Consider the following 18607-nt stretch of genomic DNA (forward strand, 5'->3'; position numbering starts at 1 on the left):
GGAGGAAAATTTAAAGAAGCAAGAACAAAAATAAAAACAAGAACCTGCTATATACTCTGAATGTCAAAATGGAAATAGTCTATGTAAAATTCTACAAAATCACAAATGTAATAGATTTATTTTAACAAGGTACCAAAGTACTGTATGTTTAAAAATTTTATCATTTTTCAACTTCCTAATTTATTTCTGGATGGTGACATTTTAATTTAAATAAACAGCAGCTGACAGCATGACACTGGAGTTGTTAATCCAACTATTCTTGTGCCTCATGTGGGTGTTAAGAATTAAACTTACTATTTGCCAAGCAGCTTACCTGAAAAAAGTCAGCTTTTTCTTCCTCTAAAGAAAGGAATAGCACTATAGTTCTATGTTTTTCTTTAATCATCACCAAAAATGAATTTACGTAATGCCGGCCATAGACTATGAGGATTTTCTCCCAGACTGCTCTCACATATGTGAAGGGTTACCATCGTATTCATCTACCAAAATACAAGATGTCTCCCCTACACACAAAGCTAAAATCCTAGTAATGAAATTCATTTATTTTAAGCATCTAGACATTATTATCTCATCAAAACATTCAGCTTTAGCAGGAATACATTTTTCTTTACATAATATTCTAACAGCACAATTGTTTCTTAATTTTATCACGAGGAGTTGTCCTCTATTAATCATATCTTTTGAACATCTTCATTTGCAATCCTTTGAGAGTGGTGTGTGTGTGTGCGTGTGTGTGTGTCTGTGTGTGTGTGTAGTAAATATCATTTAGCTAAGATAGTGAATTGTTTGGCAAAGACAGTTTGATCAAAATACGGTTTCAAGGGTATGGTTGTTAACATGGACAAGAAAATTGCTGGGGTAATATATCCAATTACAAATACAAACTAGCCTTTTATATCACACAGAAAGTGTAAAATACTTTAGGATTTAAATAAAACTTTATTACTCATGCAGGACTCATCACAAAAGTTCAGAAAGTCAATGGCATTGATATTCCACAAACTCAACATTAGCTTCACTTGTGTTATTGACCAGCATGCTTCTTGGATGCCTAGCAATCTGGAGGTTTTTCCTTGTGGATTTTGACCATTTCCAAGGCTTTAATGATTTCTCAGCAGATCTTATCTTCAGAGAAAAATAAATTGTTTCCTTACCTTTTTTTCTACAGGATCCAAATAAAAAAAGTTAATCCTTTGTTTTATGATTTTTGCAAATCAAAATGAGTGACTCATTCTGTGAAGAAATGTGTATGCTTTGTGTGTGTATCCATTGCACACAGTTTACTGACATTTGTGGATATATGACTGGCTGTTTTTAGGCATATATAGTTGCATAGATGAATTTCTTGAATAATCTGAACTCATTAAGTCAGCCATAAATCATATTTGATTTCTTATTCTTATGTCACTTTTAATGTTTAAGAATATAATTTTTATATTTTCTAAAATTTGGATTTGTTATTCACACCATTGTTCACTTATAGAAGTTTGGCATGGAGACACTTGTAATCACCTCTCATAATATTACACGATAGCTGACTCACTTTGGAATTAGAATCTTCATTCTCAGATGATCACATTGTCATGAGAAATGTCAAAAACTGAATTAGCAAGAAATTCATAGTTATCGCAATATTCTTTACAATTAATGTCTGCTTCATAATAGCCTGAGAAAAGGAATGCAGGTGATTTTCAAGTGTCCTGTTCACCCGGAAAGTGTGGATTTGAAGCTAAATACAAAGGTAAACAGCTTCCTGGGTGCAACTGGAGATCTTTAGCAATAATCACAGACGAGCCATCAAAAAATCAGTCTGTATAAATTGTTGAGATATTGAGGGCATTCACATAAATACAGAGAACCCATTGCAATTTGTTCTTTTCCACAGAACTGAACTCATTTAAGTATAATCAGAATTCAAAATAAGGGGAAAAGGCAACTCCTTTGTCTTCTCTGGACATTCAACTCTGTTCATAATGCATGTATGTTAAAAGAGAAATTGGTTCACTTTCAAGGTAGAGTTGGAAATCATACTTGCTCCTACCACTTTGTTATGATTCTGAAACAAAAAAAGGTAACATCCCTTGAATTTGTTCCATGAAGAAAGTAACAATCATCTCCAAAGGGAAATCGAGGTCACAGTCCATTACACAAAATCAACCTGAATTTGTTTTGATTAGAATTCTTTTAAGTAATCCTGCTGTTACACAATTAAATGTTAATATAGTGTGTTGGTGTTGCTAGTTACTTCTTTTTTTTTTTTTTTTGTGCCGGGGATCGAACTCGGTACCTTACGCTTGCGAGGCAGGTGCCGGAACCACTGAGCTAAATCCCCGGGCCAAACTAGTTACTTCTATTTAAAAATAATATCTAATAGTTTGAGAAAATTTGTCTTGAGTCAAAGATATCAGATTTTGTACAGCTGTAGATTCTGACATAGATTCTGATATAGGCCTGATGTATTTATCCACAAATTACTTGTCTCTCTGTTTAGTGAGTTATTTTTAAAAAAATACTCTGTATTTATACTTTTCTATTGTCTAATCCAAAAATGGGGTGTGAAGTGAAGTTTCCAAAGTTAGAGAGCAAAATTACGTCTGCCAGTTTATATGTCTAATATAGTACTAAGTTATTGTCAGTAAGTTAACTGCACACCAGCTAGCTATATGTGGCACAGCTTGGTTGGGTCCCCGGAATTTAATGGTATGCAACACTTAAACTCAGGCTTCCATCATCATAGAATGTTCTAGTAGATATGTAATTAAATTAGAAATGATAAATTTGCAAGAAAATGCTTCAAACACTTTGGAAAGAAAAGAAGCTAAAGGGGTGAGGGGAAATGGAGATATCTCAATGAAAAGACTTCTTAATGTAGGACATGTTCTACTGGGGAAAGAGAACGTCTATCAAGTACTGGAAAGGGGTCAGCTGGGGATAATCCAGATTCTGTCTGAAGAGAATGGTAATCTGTCTGGAAGGTGAGGGCACAGGAAACAAATGTGGAGAAACCAGTATCTGCTTTCAGTATGCTTGACACCATCATATTCAGAGGCAAGCTTGAAAGAAGAATACAGAACAACAGCAGGTGTCAGTGTCAGCCAGAGCACCTTGGAGAGCTTCCTCTCTATCTTATGTTCTTCACAAGAGTTCATTTTGGGTAATGCTACATGGTGCTGGTTAGTCCACAGAATTAGAGAAACTGGCTCCAGATGATTTGTCAACCCAAGGGACTGAACTGACTGTTGTCTTTCTAGGTGTGAGTCAAGGTCTGTTGTTCAGTCTCAGAAAATTGGAAAGTTAGGTAACAGTCTATTCAAGAGCTTCTTTCCTTCAGGACAGTACAGTTCTCCTGTAACTATAGATACTGAATTTAATTGGAGCTTCAACACTGTCTCTTCTGGCTGCAATCTGCTGTTTAGTGCCATATAATTACGTCTGGCTTATAAAAAAAAGAACAAAACAGAACAATAATCCTTTGGTTTACCTCCTTGAATATCATCCTTTTATTTCCACCAATACTCTAACAATAAAAACTTTATTATGGGAACATCCCAGCTCAAAAAATATAGTCATTCATATTTCTTAGTGATATGTGTCTAGCTTATGTTTGACACATATAAGATATTTGCAAAAACTTAGAATTATATGTATAATTCATTTCATTCTGCAATGACAAATATTTCAAAAATTAATTTCTCAGGTATTACCATGGAAACAATTGTTTTACTCACAGACACACAATACACATATTAACCTCCTTGGATAAAAGAAACCTATTTATTTATTTATTGAACAATATTTATTATGCATCTACAAGATGCTAATCATTGTAAGCCAATCTGTGGAGACAACATGAAAGGCAAAATGAAGTGCTCTTATGAAGCTTAATGAGGGAGAGAGATTATGAAGAGAGTGGAATGAATAAAAAACATAATTAAAAAATTTTAAAACTGGGTTGAAATAAACATTAAAGCAACTAGACAGAGAACAAAGAAAATGCAAGGATATAATAGTGTTGTCAGAGAAAGTTACATTTTATGTATGTGTCATTTAAGCTGAAATTGGAAAAATGAGAAAGGACTAGGTATAAAAGGAGGCTTGTCAGCAGTATCAGCACATGCAAAGACCCTGAGGGAGAGTCGTTGGTCTGGTGGAAGAATTGAAGAATCTCTGGCTAGAGTGTAATAAGCAAAAAGTAGATCGGACAGAAAGAATATCATGGCCAATTAAATCTGCACATACACAAACACACACACAAACACACACATACCCACACACCCCAACACAATAAAGTAGGAAGATTATTTAAGAGCTTGTGCCTGTAAAAGATAATGGTAAGCTGGTCTAGGGTGTTGGTAATGGAGACAAACAGAAGAAATTTAGGAAGCTGGTTATTTATGTAAATTAAATAGTGTCTACAAACATTTAACATATGCTAAATGATGAAAAATATGGTGAATGTTTAAATTAAATAAAAAGAACATATTATAGTAAAAGACACATAACAATTAATCCCCCTCACAAAACTCTCTCACTTCAAACACAGTAATTTCATTGTTCTTGCCAAATTCTGAAGAAGTTCTGGAAGTCCTCTTTCATGAGCCTTTGATTGTGCTGTCCTGCATAACTCAATATGAATGTTCTCAATCCAAAATTTAACTTTTATGATTATTTTGATTTTGAGGAGGAGTTAGAAGATGCATGGTGCAACATCCAGTACATAAAGTGGATGAGGACACACTGTAAATCTTTTGTAAGTCTGACTTTCTCTTGGATGGCACCAAGCAGGAACATTCATCATATTTTTGATCACACCTCATAAAGACACTCAGGAATGAAAACTTTCAGAACTGCTTCAGAAAGTGGCAAGAGTGAAGGAGAAAGTGTGTTCAAACTGAGGGGGAGAATTTAAAGGGGATTAATTCCAATGTGTCTTTTACTGCAATAAAGTTTTAGATTCAATCATTCATGGTATATTTTGGTCACTCCTTGTACCATCAACATTGGTACTCTGGGTCTTTGGTTTTCGTAACCACAGTTCACAGGTATGGAAGCTGAGGCTGAAAAAAGAATATGGGATTTTACCTGCAGCCATGACAAAAGACAAAGACGTGCTTGAACATCAGCTCTCAAAGGTACCAAGTACTTGTACTTTCTAAGATCTCATAATGCTTCTCAAACTAACAAAACTCCAAAACCTGGAAATTCCACTGCCAGTGTGACACGTCTCTTAGAAAAATAACCATGAGAATAAGATCAAAAGTGAGCATTGGCTGAAAAGAAAAAAAAAAATCAACCCCTCAACCTGTTGCACACTTTATTCAAAAGCATTTCCTACAACTCTAAATGAAAGGAAATAAACTTTATACAAAAAATAAATATAATTATCCCTTGATAAGCAAAAGCAATGGATGGGTTTTTTTTACGTTACTTATTTATATTTCAGCTTCTGTGGGGTTTTTTTCTAATAAACATGAAAGAATACAATGAAATTATGGTATTTTATAACTCTTGTGAAATAATAAATATAGGAGATTTAATTTTAACTTTCCTGCCAGCAGGCATCTTTAATGATCTATTTGCATATGCAAGAGGGAGTCAGGATTGATTTTGAAACAGATTAAATTGATGGCCTCTATAAAATGCATAAAATACCATTTTGGGTGGAGTTAGAAGATGGTAAATTAATAAAATACATGAAACAATATTTGAATAAATCATATAGAGCACAACATATTTCAACATACACACAAACTAAAAATATTATGTAAAATAACCATTAGACTAACGGTGTATAATATACATGAAACATAAATAAATTTCTTTTTAAAATTTGAGTCCTATCTTGAAGATATTTTATTATATTTATGAATAGATGTTTCAGTATGTATATGAAAATATGCAAAATTTGAAAAACATTTGAAATATACAACAAATCATTTTCAGTGGGAGATACTCATCTTGTATACATTTTAACCAGTTTTATAGTATAAAGCAAAATATATTTTATTAATACTGTATGTGTTAGGTTTTATTGTTATTGTTATATATTTATGACCCAGTGTAAAACAACACACTATAAATGATGCCTGAATGAGTCAGTAAGGTAGAGGACAATCTATAACCCTGTATTGGAAAAACTCTTCCTATGATCACTTGCATGTGTTTTACTTTTCATGGGCGAAGGAGGAAAAGATTCACACTTTATTCTTTGAATGAATTTGTGGGCTAGTTTTTTGTCTTTTTTTTTCTTTCAAATTCACTGGATCAACATACAGAAACATATAGTGTCTAAATCTTTTAAGAATCTATGCTTGTAAACTCTGGAAGAGCTGTCTGACTCTCTTGTGTGAATATTAATGCTACACATTTTACTTGGTCCCTAATCTAACTGACATTGGTGATTCACGAGAAAGTTGTGTAAAAGATGATTTTAAAATCTTGGGCAAGTGGTTCCACCGCTTGCCTCACAAGCGCAAGGACCCAAGTTCGATCCCCGGTACCAAAAAAACCAAAAAAACCCCAAAATAAAACAAACAAACAAAAAATATTGAGCAATTACAGACTAGTATATTCTTGTTTATTCTTTAATCTCTGAATTATTGAATTAGAATTTAACATGGGAGACAGATGGGTACATGGATATGCTTGTTACATTTGTTTTTAGGTCCCATGATTAGAAGCATGCTTTTTGAAGAAAGTCGTACTGACCCTAGAAAGAGACTTTAATGACTAGGTTTTCTGCTAAAGACTTAAACTGGATGCAATTTAGTACCGGTGGAGCTAACATATTCTTGGAAAGGCAAAGAAATGAATGGTGATAGTGCTATAACCGCGATGCTATGTAGACGCAACAGTTTCACACAGAGGTTAAAAAAGTCTTCCAGACCTTTAAGTCTTATGTGGAGTGTTAGAGTTTAGCATATCTAAAAACGAGCTTCTGAGAAAAACATGTGCTGTGGCACATCAATATATGATGTGATGTGGTGTGTGGGGTGTGTGTATGTGGTTGTGTTTTTATCTATTTGTATGTGTATTTTACCTAATGAAGAATTCCTGAATTAAACAAACAACACTATCTTCTGTTTGTTGTGATGAACTGTAAGATTCCCTTGCATTTGTAACCCTCCAAAAGTGTTATATGTTATTTGATCTTTGTCAAACTTAGTTTATTTTAAAATCTTTCAAGCATCCCCCAGAGAAACTTATAGAATTATTGGTCGATGGGATTCAGTTGAAAAAAAAAAATCTTGTTCAGGGATATAAATAATAGACAACATTTTCAGCATAGAAACTAAAGTTTCTAATTTAAATATTATATTTTCATGAAATAATAGAGTGGGAAGTGGAGAAGAAAGTACATTGAAAGAAGAATTGATATGTCTAAGCTATGCTGTGAACTGTGGATTTTATTCTACTAAGAAAATTTAGTTATTGAAGGATTCATAAATCTTGGCAAAAGATTGGGCTTTTAAAAATATTGCTAAGTACTGATATATAAATACATAAGATATGCAGAGTTGAGCAAAGAAATACTGGAAGTAGAATTAAGAAGCAAATCCTAGCTTTGTATAAAGAATTCAATACCCTTATTTTATATTATTTTTACTACAATTTAATGTCAATAAAAGTAAAGGGAGAGAAAGAATCCACACCAAAAAAAAAAAAGTCAAAGGATCTACAGTGTTTGTAAGAGGGCACAAGTCCCAGATGTCCACCTAGAAGACTGAAGACTTCACTTAGTGTTAAAAAAATATATAGAAATTTACATACTTCCTTTTGCTGTCTTATTCCCTAGGTTAGGCTCTAAGCTACATTCTTTAAATGGTCATCTAGTACATGTAGTTCTTACTACAAAATGTCTTATGCAAGAAAAAAGTGACATAGAAAGATACTGCGAATGGGCAATAAAAAGACATCTTGGTATAGACTGGATTACCATTGCAAATTATCCAAAACATTCTGGGAATATCTTTCAGATGGTTATGGATTGTGATTACATCTGAACTATGGTATACAGTTTTGAAATAATTGAGGATAATCTGTATTGTTTGGATTCACCATCAGTGTTATAACTTGATTTTTCTTGTATGCATAATTCCCATTTTCAAGACCCCCACACCTTTTAAGATATAGCCCTCAACATACTTTGCTTTTTTATTTGATTATGGACATCATAAGTAAAGCCATGAACTTTCTTCTCATATATATGGGCCCATAAGTATCTTTATACAATGTCACTTTAATCTTGATAAATGTGAGCCATGTAAAGCTCATTTATGGATGATATATTGCTTTGTAAGTTGAAACTACTACTATAGAAAACAGACATTAGTATACCAGGAAAGTTAATCTTGATAAACTAGCAATAACAGATGAAAATAGAAAATTAAAAAAATTATACAACCCCTTTTGTACCAACATTGACTTCCCATTCTTTTATTGATTCCTTTTACATCATCATTCAATTCACATCATTTCTGGAGGATTTCATGAACAGAACATTTGAGCATTACCTGAGAAATTGAGTGTGTTTCAATTGCAGATTCCAGGTTTTCTGTCATCATCAAGTCTTCCTACACAACAGACATATATCCCTGAGGTCTCGAAAACTATTGAAATGTTTGCCACAGAATAATCCTCTCTCATCTTGCCCATGCTTAGAGAGAACTGTGACTTCCAAGAGTTCCTTTGAAAATGGATTTTATCCATCAGAATCAATGAAGGAGTTTTATACTGCTGAACCAAAGGGCATGAACAAGCAGGATAGATGGGTCACCTTTACACATTCTCCAAAATATTGAAGTCTGAAGCCAAATTTCATATAAAGTCATAAACTGAAAGAATGAAATTCACAAAACTTTCAGGCAAACTGGCATATTAGGGAGGGGAGATGAATTTGTAACCAGGCATGTCAGGAATGAGACAATTTTTTGATGGATTATAGGTTTAAGTTTCTCAGTGCTTTTCAATACATTGGGAGGATTAGCGATGATGTTAATATGTGCCTGCCATCCTACATTTATTCTTCCATCCATTAATTCACTTAGTCAGTACTTATTAAATAGTTGCCATGTGCCAAACATTGTTTTAATAGCACTGAGAGGGGACCTCATAGATTATCAGGCCTGGCACCTAAGAACAAATCAATGAATCATATCTACAAGAACTCATGGGCATTGTTCTAATAGATCCCATGATGCTGTTATGCTTGCTAGCAAATCAGATCATCAGAAAGGTATTGTTTCCTGACTGCTTGCCCTTTCAACAGTTATTAAGGGCAGTGATACCCTAATATTATTAAATATATTTTAGCTAATGTAAATTATTCTAAAATAAGTTTTAATAAATACTCAACCCATTAAATTTGGATATAGAATTATGTATAAATTATGAACAATATTTAATTTTAAAGTCAAAACCATGTTATTGTATACAATTCTCAATGTACTTAGTGCCATGCTTTAGAAATGTTTTTAAGTCTGTGGTTTCAAGAACAGCGTCTGTTCCCACCGAAATTCAAACATAAACGGGAATGAATTTCTTCTTCCTGACACCCCAGATGTTTCTTTTTTCTGATAGAGATAGATATTTTGCTTTCAGTTTCCTTGAAATTGAATAAATTTTGTATTAAGTAACTAAGCATTTGACTTTTCAGTTGTATACTAATTTTATCAGTACAAAGCGGAGTGTTTAAACTGAAGGTTAGATGCATATTTTAAAAATCCTTATCAGCTCCAGAAATTTTTATACCATTCCTATGAAATAGTCATCTAATTATTTTAAAACTTAACTGAAGCCACAATAGATCACGGTAGAAACTGGACAGTTCCTGTTTACCTTCCATGCAGCTTGTTCACACAATATGCATCTTTAGAGATACACTTCCTTGAATAAACCTGCTTTTTTTCCTGTTGTTTAAAGTTAAGTGTATTCTGGTATTATTTCATCAATGAAGATTTCAGCTTTATTAATGTGAGTATCTTATTGTATTTTAATGACACAGAATCCTTCCAGTGACCTACTAGGCATGTGATATTAGACAAAATGCCTAGGTTATGGCTATCTGCATTAAAATAAAATGAAATGTCAGACATGGCTTAACTGAGAATCTTTACCACAGTGAGTTTATGGAATATTTGGAAGACGATTTGAAGATTCACCATTTTAACCACTTTTTTCCCAACTCATCATGTGACAAGCTTGACATAAATTAGACAAGACAAACTCTCTTGATGAGTAATGATGAGGGAACTGTGAACACCAATATTTTTCCTTTCTCAAAACAGTGGTTCTTGGAGTTGAGTGTGCATCTGAATCATCCAGAAAGCTGTTTAATTTGCAGATTTCTAGACTCTACTTTGACACCTTCTGGTTCAGTAGTTTTGGGGCAAGGACTAAGTAATTGTATGTCAAATGAGCTCCTGGTTTCCATAAATGGTGGAAGAAAACATAATCAATTCCAGTAGGATATTCAGACAAAATTTCTGAGATGTAGTATGACAGGTAGTTGTATTACTTCCGGTAAGCTAAACTATTGCATATTTTGTTTTGGTTATGGTGGCTTAGTCACCATTCCCTCATTGAGATACCTTCACCCGCATTAGGCACACTTTTCATGCTTAATGTTTTAGAAACTGTATTAATGGTAATATACTTAATTATGACTGATCTCCACTCCAGATTACCAAGAAATCATTTCTTCATTTGTCTTTACACTTCACATACACTCACATGCTCTTTAATAGCTGCACCTAGGAAGAGAAGTTCTGTGGAGTACAAGTTGGATAGATGGGGGAGGGTTTGTTAAAACTGTTCACAAAAAGACTCTTGTCAGTCCCTTCACTTTGTAACATGAAAATCCAACACAGTTGTTCCTTTGTGAAGTGGAGAATCCATGTTTTCTTTCTGATATATATTTATACATTCATGCTGTCCCAATGAGTTATCTCTATTTCAAATTTTCCCTTTTGTACTTTTATATTTGTTTTCTTTTTAATGAAAATAGAAACCTTCAAATTCTCTCCGCACTTAAAGGTCAAGGAAAATATGCTATGTGTTCATCTACAGTAAGCATAATTTATTTCATCCTTCTCTAATCGGATTCGACTGCACCCTTATTTGAGTAATAACCACCATTGTTAGACTTATTAAAGTGCCATGTCATTAATAAGTGGAAATGACCATAATAAAGCAATAATGAAGATGACTAACATCTTATGAGACATTTAGTAGGAAAAAAAGACAATGTTTTAAAAGATTTACCCACATTTACATCACAAATCAAAAGAACTCCATGAAAATATGCACCTTTTGTATTTTAGGCCTAGGAAGAAATTGAGTTTCAGAATGTTAACTTCCTTAATGTCTCAGAAAAAGCAGAGTAAAATTGTGACTTCTATCTAATTGTGACTTCTATCTGGAGTTTCACTCCGAGTTCTTTCTCTTACTGACAGCCTTACTGTCTTAACCATGAGTTATATTTTATCTAATGTTGGTATATCATCAAACTAATTACAAATATGTCTAGCTAAAAAACATAACTAGGCTACAAGTTTCTTAACAAAATTCAAATACTTGCAAAGAAAGAATGTTTTATTTTTAAAAAAATGGAGAATTAAAAATCAAAAGATTTTAATGCATTGCAAATTTATATATGTGCTTGATACAATGTAAAGTACTGTAACTACTAAAAGATCTGAAATTATGGTTCTCACATTTGTTTCTGTCGTAGTCACAAAATAATGGTAACCCTTTTGCAAACTGAAGTGATTAATTGTTTTTCTTTTTAATGAAATTTGCAAAGATCAGTGTGAAACACAAAAAAAGGCAGAAGCATATTGTGAATATTTAAATTTGAAACTTTATAACAGTAAAAGACACATTGCCATTATCTTCCATAAAATATTTCTCCTTACTTCAAACATACTTATCGCCTTGTCCTCGTCACTTTCTGAGGTAGTTCTGGAAGTCCTCTTTCCTGGGTGTCTTTGTAAGTTGTGATAAAAAGTGTAACATCCAACTGAAGGCAGGTAAAAACATTGCATTGTGTCCTCATCTATCTTATTCACTGGATGACAGCCTGTCGATTTCTGGCTCTTCCCTAAAGTTAAAATAGCCATGCAAGGTGAATATTTTGAATTGCTTCAAAACATCAAGCCAGCCATGACAGTGCTCATAAAGGAAGACTTACTGAAATGCTTCAGAAAGTGGCAAGATGATGGGATAAATGAGTTGGAAGTAGAGTATTGTTCTGGGGGAGGAGGGTGTTAATGGCAATGTGTCCTTTACTGAAAAGTTTTTAAAATTTAAACAAAGACTATATTTTTCTATCAGACCATGTAAATGTTGAAACAGACATAATATATTCAGCATCATCCATGGCTACATCCTTTCATAAACCTGTGAGCATTTCACTCTTACTCTTTGTTATGTTAAATCTATTAGCCCCCTTACTACTGTGCTTGATTGGTACTTCTTATAGAATTTACATTGTAGTTATTTACAATAAAAGTATAACCTGTACTTTTACTACATTAGTTCTTGTCAAGTGTTTCATGTTGAAGTGATAAATATCACAGAATTATAAATATGAATTAAGATAAGTTTCTGAAATCCCAAGAAACAACTTAGCCCTGAGTTAATGTAACTGCAAATGAAATAAGCACATTGAGTAGTCACCGATTCCAAGTGTTTGTGTCTATCTAAACTGTTCTCTGCACAGTAGTAATTCTTCTAATCCCTGTAATTTATTCATCTCGGGATACACTCCAAAGCATTGTTTGCATATGTTATCCACTAGCTTTAAAAACAGTATTCATTATTGGGAGGGAACAGATGTGACTCATCAGAAAGGTTTGTTGCAGTGATGCTTTTTGCCGAGGACCACTCTATTTGGCAAACACTTGTAACCTGATGAGGGAAATGAAAAAAGAGCTGTGAGGATTCAAGATTTAAGTCCTTTTCCTCCAAGATCCTCTGGAGAGCAACACTGCAATCACTGTAACAATTCCAAATCTCATTCTAGATGCCCATAAATACTCAAATTGGAAAGAAACCTGTAATTGCCCAGTGGAATTTTCAAATACACTTAACTTTGCTATTTCAAGCCACAGACACCAAATGGACACAAAGGTAATGTTCTTAATTTTCATCAACCTATCAAAGCTGAGGTTTTAAAGGGATGAATTTTTCTCCTTGTTCTTGGCACAAACTATACATGACAATTTAGAAAGCTGAAATTGTCTTTGGTCTTGGGGCCAAAGTCTCCAACCACAATAGGAGTATCACTAAGCTTTTAAAGGCAACAGCAACCTTTTTTTTCCAGTCAGAAATGCTGATGTCAGAGCCAGAGATTTAGCTCAGTGGTTCTGCCTCCTGCCTCGCAAGCACAAAGACCTGAGTTTGATCCCTGGCACAACAACAAAAAAAAAAAAAAAAAAAAAAGAAAAAGAGAAAAAAGAAATGCTGATGTCAATTTTATGTTACAGGTCATTCAAACGGTAAGCGCCATGGACAAAGATGAACCCAAAAATGGACATTATTTCTTATACAGTCTTCTTCCTGAAATGGTCAACAATCCAAATTTCACCATCAAGAAAAATGAAGGTAAATATATACACTGTGTGGAATAGGGTCAAATGTAAATTGGAAAAAAATGCAGTTTCCTAACAGAACAAGAATATTCTTTAAATTATTTTTGTTCACCATGAGCAGTAGAAATCCAGTTTATCAGCCGAATAGCAAGATAATTACATCACTTACCTTTGCCAATATTGAAATAATAGATAAGAAAATTGTTCACATGAAAATTAATTTTATCCTAAGGAATACCTCAATCACCATACTTTATAAAACACAGAGTACAATTTAACCCCTGTGAAAGTTTCCACAAACTTTGAGATACTAAGATATCTATCAGAGGAGGAACTGGCTTGCATTTTGCAGCTGTTAAATTTTAAATGAATGTTTACTAGGTCTTTAGGGAATGTCCATTCTACTTTTCCTCATTTGTGGGAACACATTAGAAGTATTTGTTTTAAGCCTGTTCCAACTTTAATAATAGCAATTAGGTCAGAAAATCCTTCTTGAAGGGCATTTCTTATCAGTATTATTTGAAGTTAACATAAGCTGATTTTAGTGTTAAGTCTTTCACTCACAGAGAATATTTAATCCATTATGTTTTTTCTTTTGAGAACCCAGTATGGATTAACATTTAAGAAAATATTGTCTATTTTACAGAAGGTCATAGATCATTTTTTTAAAAGCCTATGTTATGTGCAAATTATTTCTCCCAAATTCCTGTATATTTAACATGGACTTTTAACTTTAACTTGATTCTAATGTATTTGATTTCATTTTAGTTGCTTGAAGAACATTAGCAAAACATAAGTATTACTTTAGGCTGTTTTTTGGCTCTACTGTAGGCATAGGTTTAATTCCTGAATTGTTTATATACCAGCTTTACTCAATTAGGAGAGTCAAATTTGGTCCATGATATCTGGATTTTTTGGTATATTCTGTTAAAAGTAGGTGGTAAATTTTGAGAAAAATTTCCTTATGCAATTACATTTTATGGAACATACCAAATATATTCTGGCCTTACTTTTAAACATAATGCTATTTAGTTCTTTGGGTTTGCTTTGGTACAGGTGGTTACATAACTGAAAAGAAAATGAGAAGTCCTTATAAAGATATCGGTCACTTAGCTTATATATTATATTATAAACACAAAAGGTAGAGAATCTTGTTCTCTCTCTTCAAAACTTGAATGATCATTTGTTAGTCACCATTAATTAGGAACTCCAACCCAAGAACATATTTTTTCTCATCTATTAATACTGCCAAGATTTTTCATTAATGGTAGTAACATAAATTTATCTAGGGCAAAAATCTCCAAACTGAACTGAAAGTCAATGCATTCTATTCTGAAAGTCCATGCTTATTTGAACAATGAGATAATCACAATCTAAAATAATTTTTGTATATGAAATACCCTAAATTTTAAAATTCTCCATAAAAAAAAATGTTTCCTATTCTAAATACTCAGAGGTTGTATGTATTTTCTGTCCAGCGCATAATTTCAAGATATGCTTATTCTAGCTCTTCCCTGGATTGAACTCCATATACTAGTGTTGGATGAATGAGAAGGTATTAAGTGCCAGGGAAAGTGTAATTTTGACCCATATTTAAAAGCACCTAAGAAGAAGTTTAATCTTACAGTGAATTAATTTCATTTTTTTCTAATTCTTGGAATAAACAGGAAGAGTTTGTAATCATAGGAAACCTTCTGCCCCATCATGTATTTCAGTAAACCCTGCAGTAGAATATTTGAAGTAATGTAGATCATGGTTTATTTTGGAACTAGAAAATAGAAGCCATATTAGCCAGACATGGTGGCACATACCTGTGGTCCCAGAACTTGGGAGCCTGAGGCAGAAGGATCTCTGCAAACTGGAGGACAATCAGGCCTACATAGTGACTACAAGTCAAGTTCAAACAACATAATGAGACTTTGTGAAAAAAACTTCAAAATTTGAAATTATAATTTTGACTTTTCTAATAGATTTTTCTTTATATGTTGAAAAATTAAAAATGCACAATGACTCAGGATATGTATGAGACTCTGTTATGATTATTTTAAGTTATATATTCATTTTTTTGCAAATAGTGGCCATATAACTCATTATTCCAACAGAGTCTTTTTTTATTAACAGCAAAAAGAGTTGCTGTTTATATTTATATCTGAAAAACATCATAAACCAAGGCTGTCTTGTAGAAAGTAGGACATATGGTCACAGCGATTTTGGATTTAGAATCCAAATATTCAACATCTCCTCAAAAAATAAATCATAAACTCATATATCTTTGGAAAAGATATGTGAAGTTTATGCGCTATTTCCTTTATATAGATCAGAAATTCATGATTCTTTTTGCTCCATATACCACTACTTCTTTGCCATCTGAATAGTCACTATTAAAATATAAAAAGAATAATTTGTGACTTCTTAATATGTAGAAACAAGTAGCATAATAGAAGGTGGTTGTCAAATTTACAGTCTTGGTTTAAGTAGGTAGGTAGATAGCCAAATATTTTTGAGCCTGTTGCCAATTAATCATTAATGATGGGAGAACATGAAAATAATAAAAACTCTAAAACTGTAATATTCACCTAGGTTATGTTAGAAACATGAAAAAATAAAATACAACTGTATATCATATTTGAAATTGATATTTCTTCTTATGGTGAGTCCGTGGTGAGGAGTTGATGATTCTCCACTCACATCATTATGAATTACAAATTTCAGCCCAACAGAACAATGTAAAATGTCTGAGGTTTGGCAATATATTCACATCCATAATTTATGGAAGAATTACTCTCCTGTGTAAGTTGATTTTTAAGGGAGGTACTTTCAAGTATTTGGTATTTTCTAAGAAACTTTCAGCCAAGTCTTTCAGATCAAAATTATTGTGATCTTTCTTCTCTCTTATATTGCTTGTTCCTAATGCAATTTTCAGCCAACTAGTTCATAATCAAAGAAAAAAAAAGAGAGAAATGAGCTATCTCTTCTATCCTACACAGTTGGGTGATCTCACAAATAATTCTCCTTCTAAATATATGAGAATCATATTTCTGCCAGAATAGGAAGGCAACCTTCAATATAGAGAAACATAAAAGTAAAGGTCAAAAATATGATGAGTCATTTATGACATGTACACACCAAAAAATCATAGCACCTCAAGTTTTTGAATTAAATATCTCAGATATTGGTTTCCCCAGCTTCTCATTGGATGAACTTAAACAAAGAGGTTTGCAGACCACATTTTAGTATTGCTCCCATTCTAACTGTGGATATGGAAAATACCCCAAAATTCAATTGAACAAGACAGAAAAGATAAGGGGACCTTTTACAGATATTGAAATATCTTGCTTGCAGGAAATTTGAGGTCTTCAGAAATCTGCTCTTCTCCAGCCTGCTCCTTGTAGTTAAAAAATTTCATTGTAGTTGCTAGAGCACAGCCTGGTGAAATAGGAATCTTGATGGTTTACACTGGAATTTTTGAATCATGTACACAAATAAATGAGGAAAAACAAAAAGCTCTGCTCTCTAAGGACAGCCTGTGGGAAAGAGAGAGACAGTGAACATGGGCATGGTTTGATCTTGTTTGTGCTTAAGAAAGAACAATAAGGGAACCACAGAACCTAGTGATACTGATTTTTTTCCTTGATATTTCCTAATAGACTTGAATTTCATTGATGAGAAGCTCCTTCTAAAGGCATTAATTTGATAATTGATCTGAATAATGTAGATATTAATAAGAGCTTGAGAATGTGCATGGGTTGTGTTACCTCAGTGTTACTAACAGGTACCAATTCACAGTAAGATTCAGCCTATAGCTTAAGAATTTCTATCTCAAGCATGTTGCACACTTCAACTGTATATATTTTATCATTCTTCCAACTTGTGGATGTATCACTTTTAAAAACACCCTTAGTCTTGACAAATTGCTGTAAGTTTCAATTCCTTCATTATATCAGGATAACAATTCATATCTGCTCAGTGGTGGATTATGTGTAAACACGGATATCTCTAAGAAAAAAAATCACTTGGCAATAAATGGGACAAAATCATTTCCATGGGAAGGTAGTAGTTCTTAACTTCTCATGTTGTATTGTATATCCTCTGGCATAACATTGTCAACCAAGTCCCTTTGCAGCTTTTACTCTAGGAGTCTTTAATGGTGAGTGATAATTTTGAAAGGGGCTTCATCAATATTTGACCCTTGCTATAATTCATACCAAGAAATCTGCTTTGGAATATTGTAATGTATTGTCATCTAAAAGATGTAATAAAAAGACAAAAAGATTTTTATAAAGGCGTATCAGACAGGAAAGAAGAACAATGAAAATATCTCCATGATTGTTGGATTTAGTTTTGAATGTGGAGGTCTCCTTTTTTTCTATTTTTTCAGACATTTCCTTTGCCATAATGAAATTTGTCTTCTTCCACATCTGGCTTCCCATGTTTGAAGGTTACTTTCCATTCTGGTACATCAAGTTTGTGTTTTTCTATGTGCATTTGACTACCCTCAGCTTATTTCAGGCTCCTCTTGTTAGAAAATGAAAACTTGTTGCCTGAAAATGAAAATAGGTTTCCTTGAGTCCAAGCCAGAAAGAGCCAACCCTCTTTCCTTCCACTTAATCCTTAGGACCCCTCTCTTGTGTTCAGGTCACTCACTCTGTCTCCTATCTTGAGCCACGTATACCCATTCAGGCTGAATTGCACCTGGAAGAACTTCCTGCTGATCCACACAGGAAAGAAGGCCACCTGGGTAGGCGAGTGGTGCTCTTTCTGGCCACCTCTAGTCTGTGTAAGATTTTCCATTACTCCAGGCTGCTTTGAAGCTAAGAAAGGACATTCATAAATGACATTTTTTTTCTTTACATTGCTTTTACAAGATCTCTCATCCCTTCAGCTACAGCAGATCCATTGTTACTAGGTTTTCCGGGGAATCATACTTAAATGAGTGTGATAATTAAAACCTATATATCTATGTTTTCAATATGGTGACACTGTCCACCCTGCTCACATAGTAGAATTTCTCGGAA

General features: G+C 33.3%; 1 protein-coding gene across 10 annotated transcripts in view; it reads left to right on the top strand.

The window, feature by feature from the left end:
- Positions 1 to 18607, top strand: part of Cdh8 (cadherin 8) — a 382630-nt gene that overhangs the window by 293251 nt on the left and 70772 nt on the right. For all 10 annotated transcript variants that reach the window (XR_015449028.1, XR_015449007.1, XM_087205646.1 and 7 more), the window contains one exon: positions 13488 to 13605. Coding sequence is in view for 8 of the 10 variants with exons in the window: in XM_087205646.1 (XP_087061772.1) it covers positions 13488 to 13605 (118 nt within the window). In the remaining 2 variants the exon portion in view is untranslated. The remainder of the gene's footprint in view (positions 1 to 13487; positions 13606 to 18607) is intronic.

This window comes from Heterocephalus glaber, unplaced genomic scaffold, assembly GCF_053883595.1.
Source record: "Heterocephalus glaber isolate CG9 unplaced genomic scaffold, H.glaber_assembly_v1.0 deba00000071, whole genome shotgun sequence".
NCBI lineage: Eukaryota > Metazoa > Chordata > Mammalia > Rodentia > Bathyergidae > Heterocephalus > Heterocephalus glaber.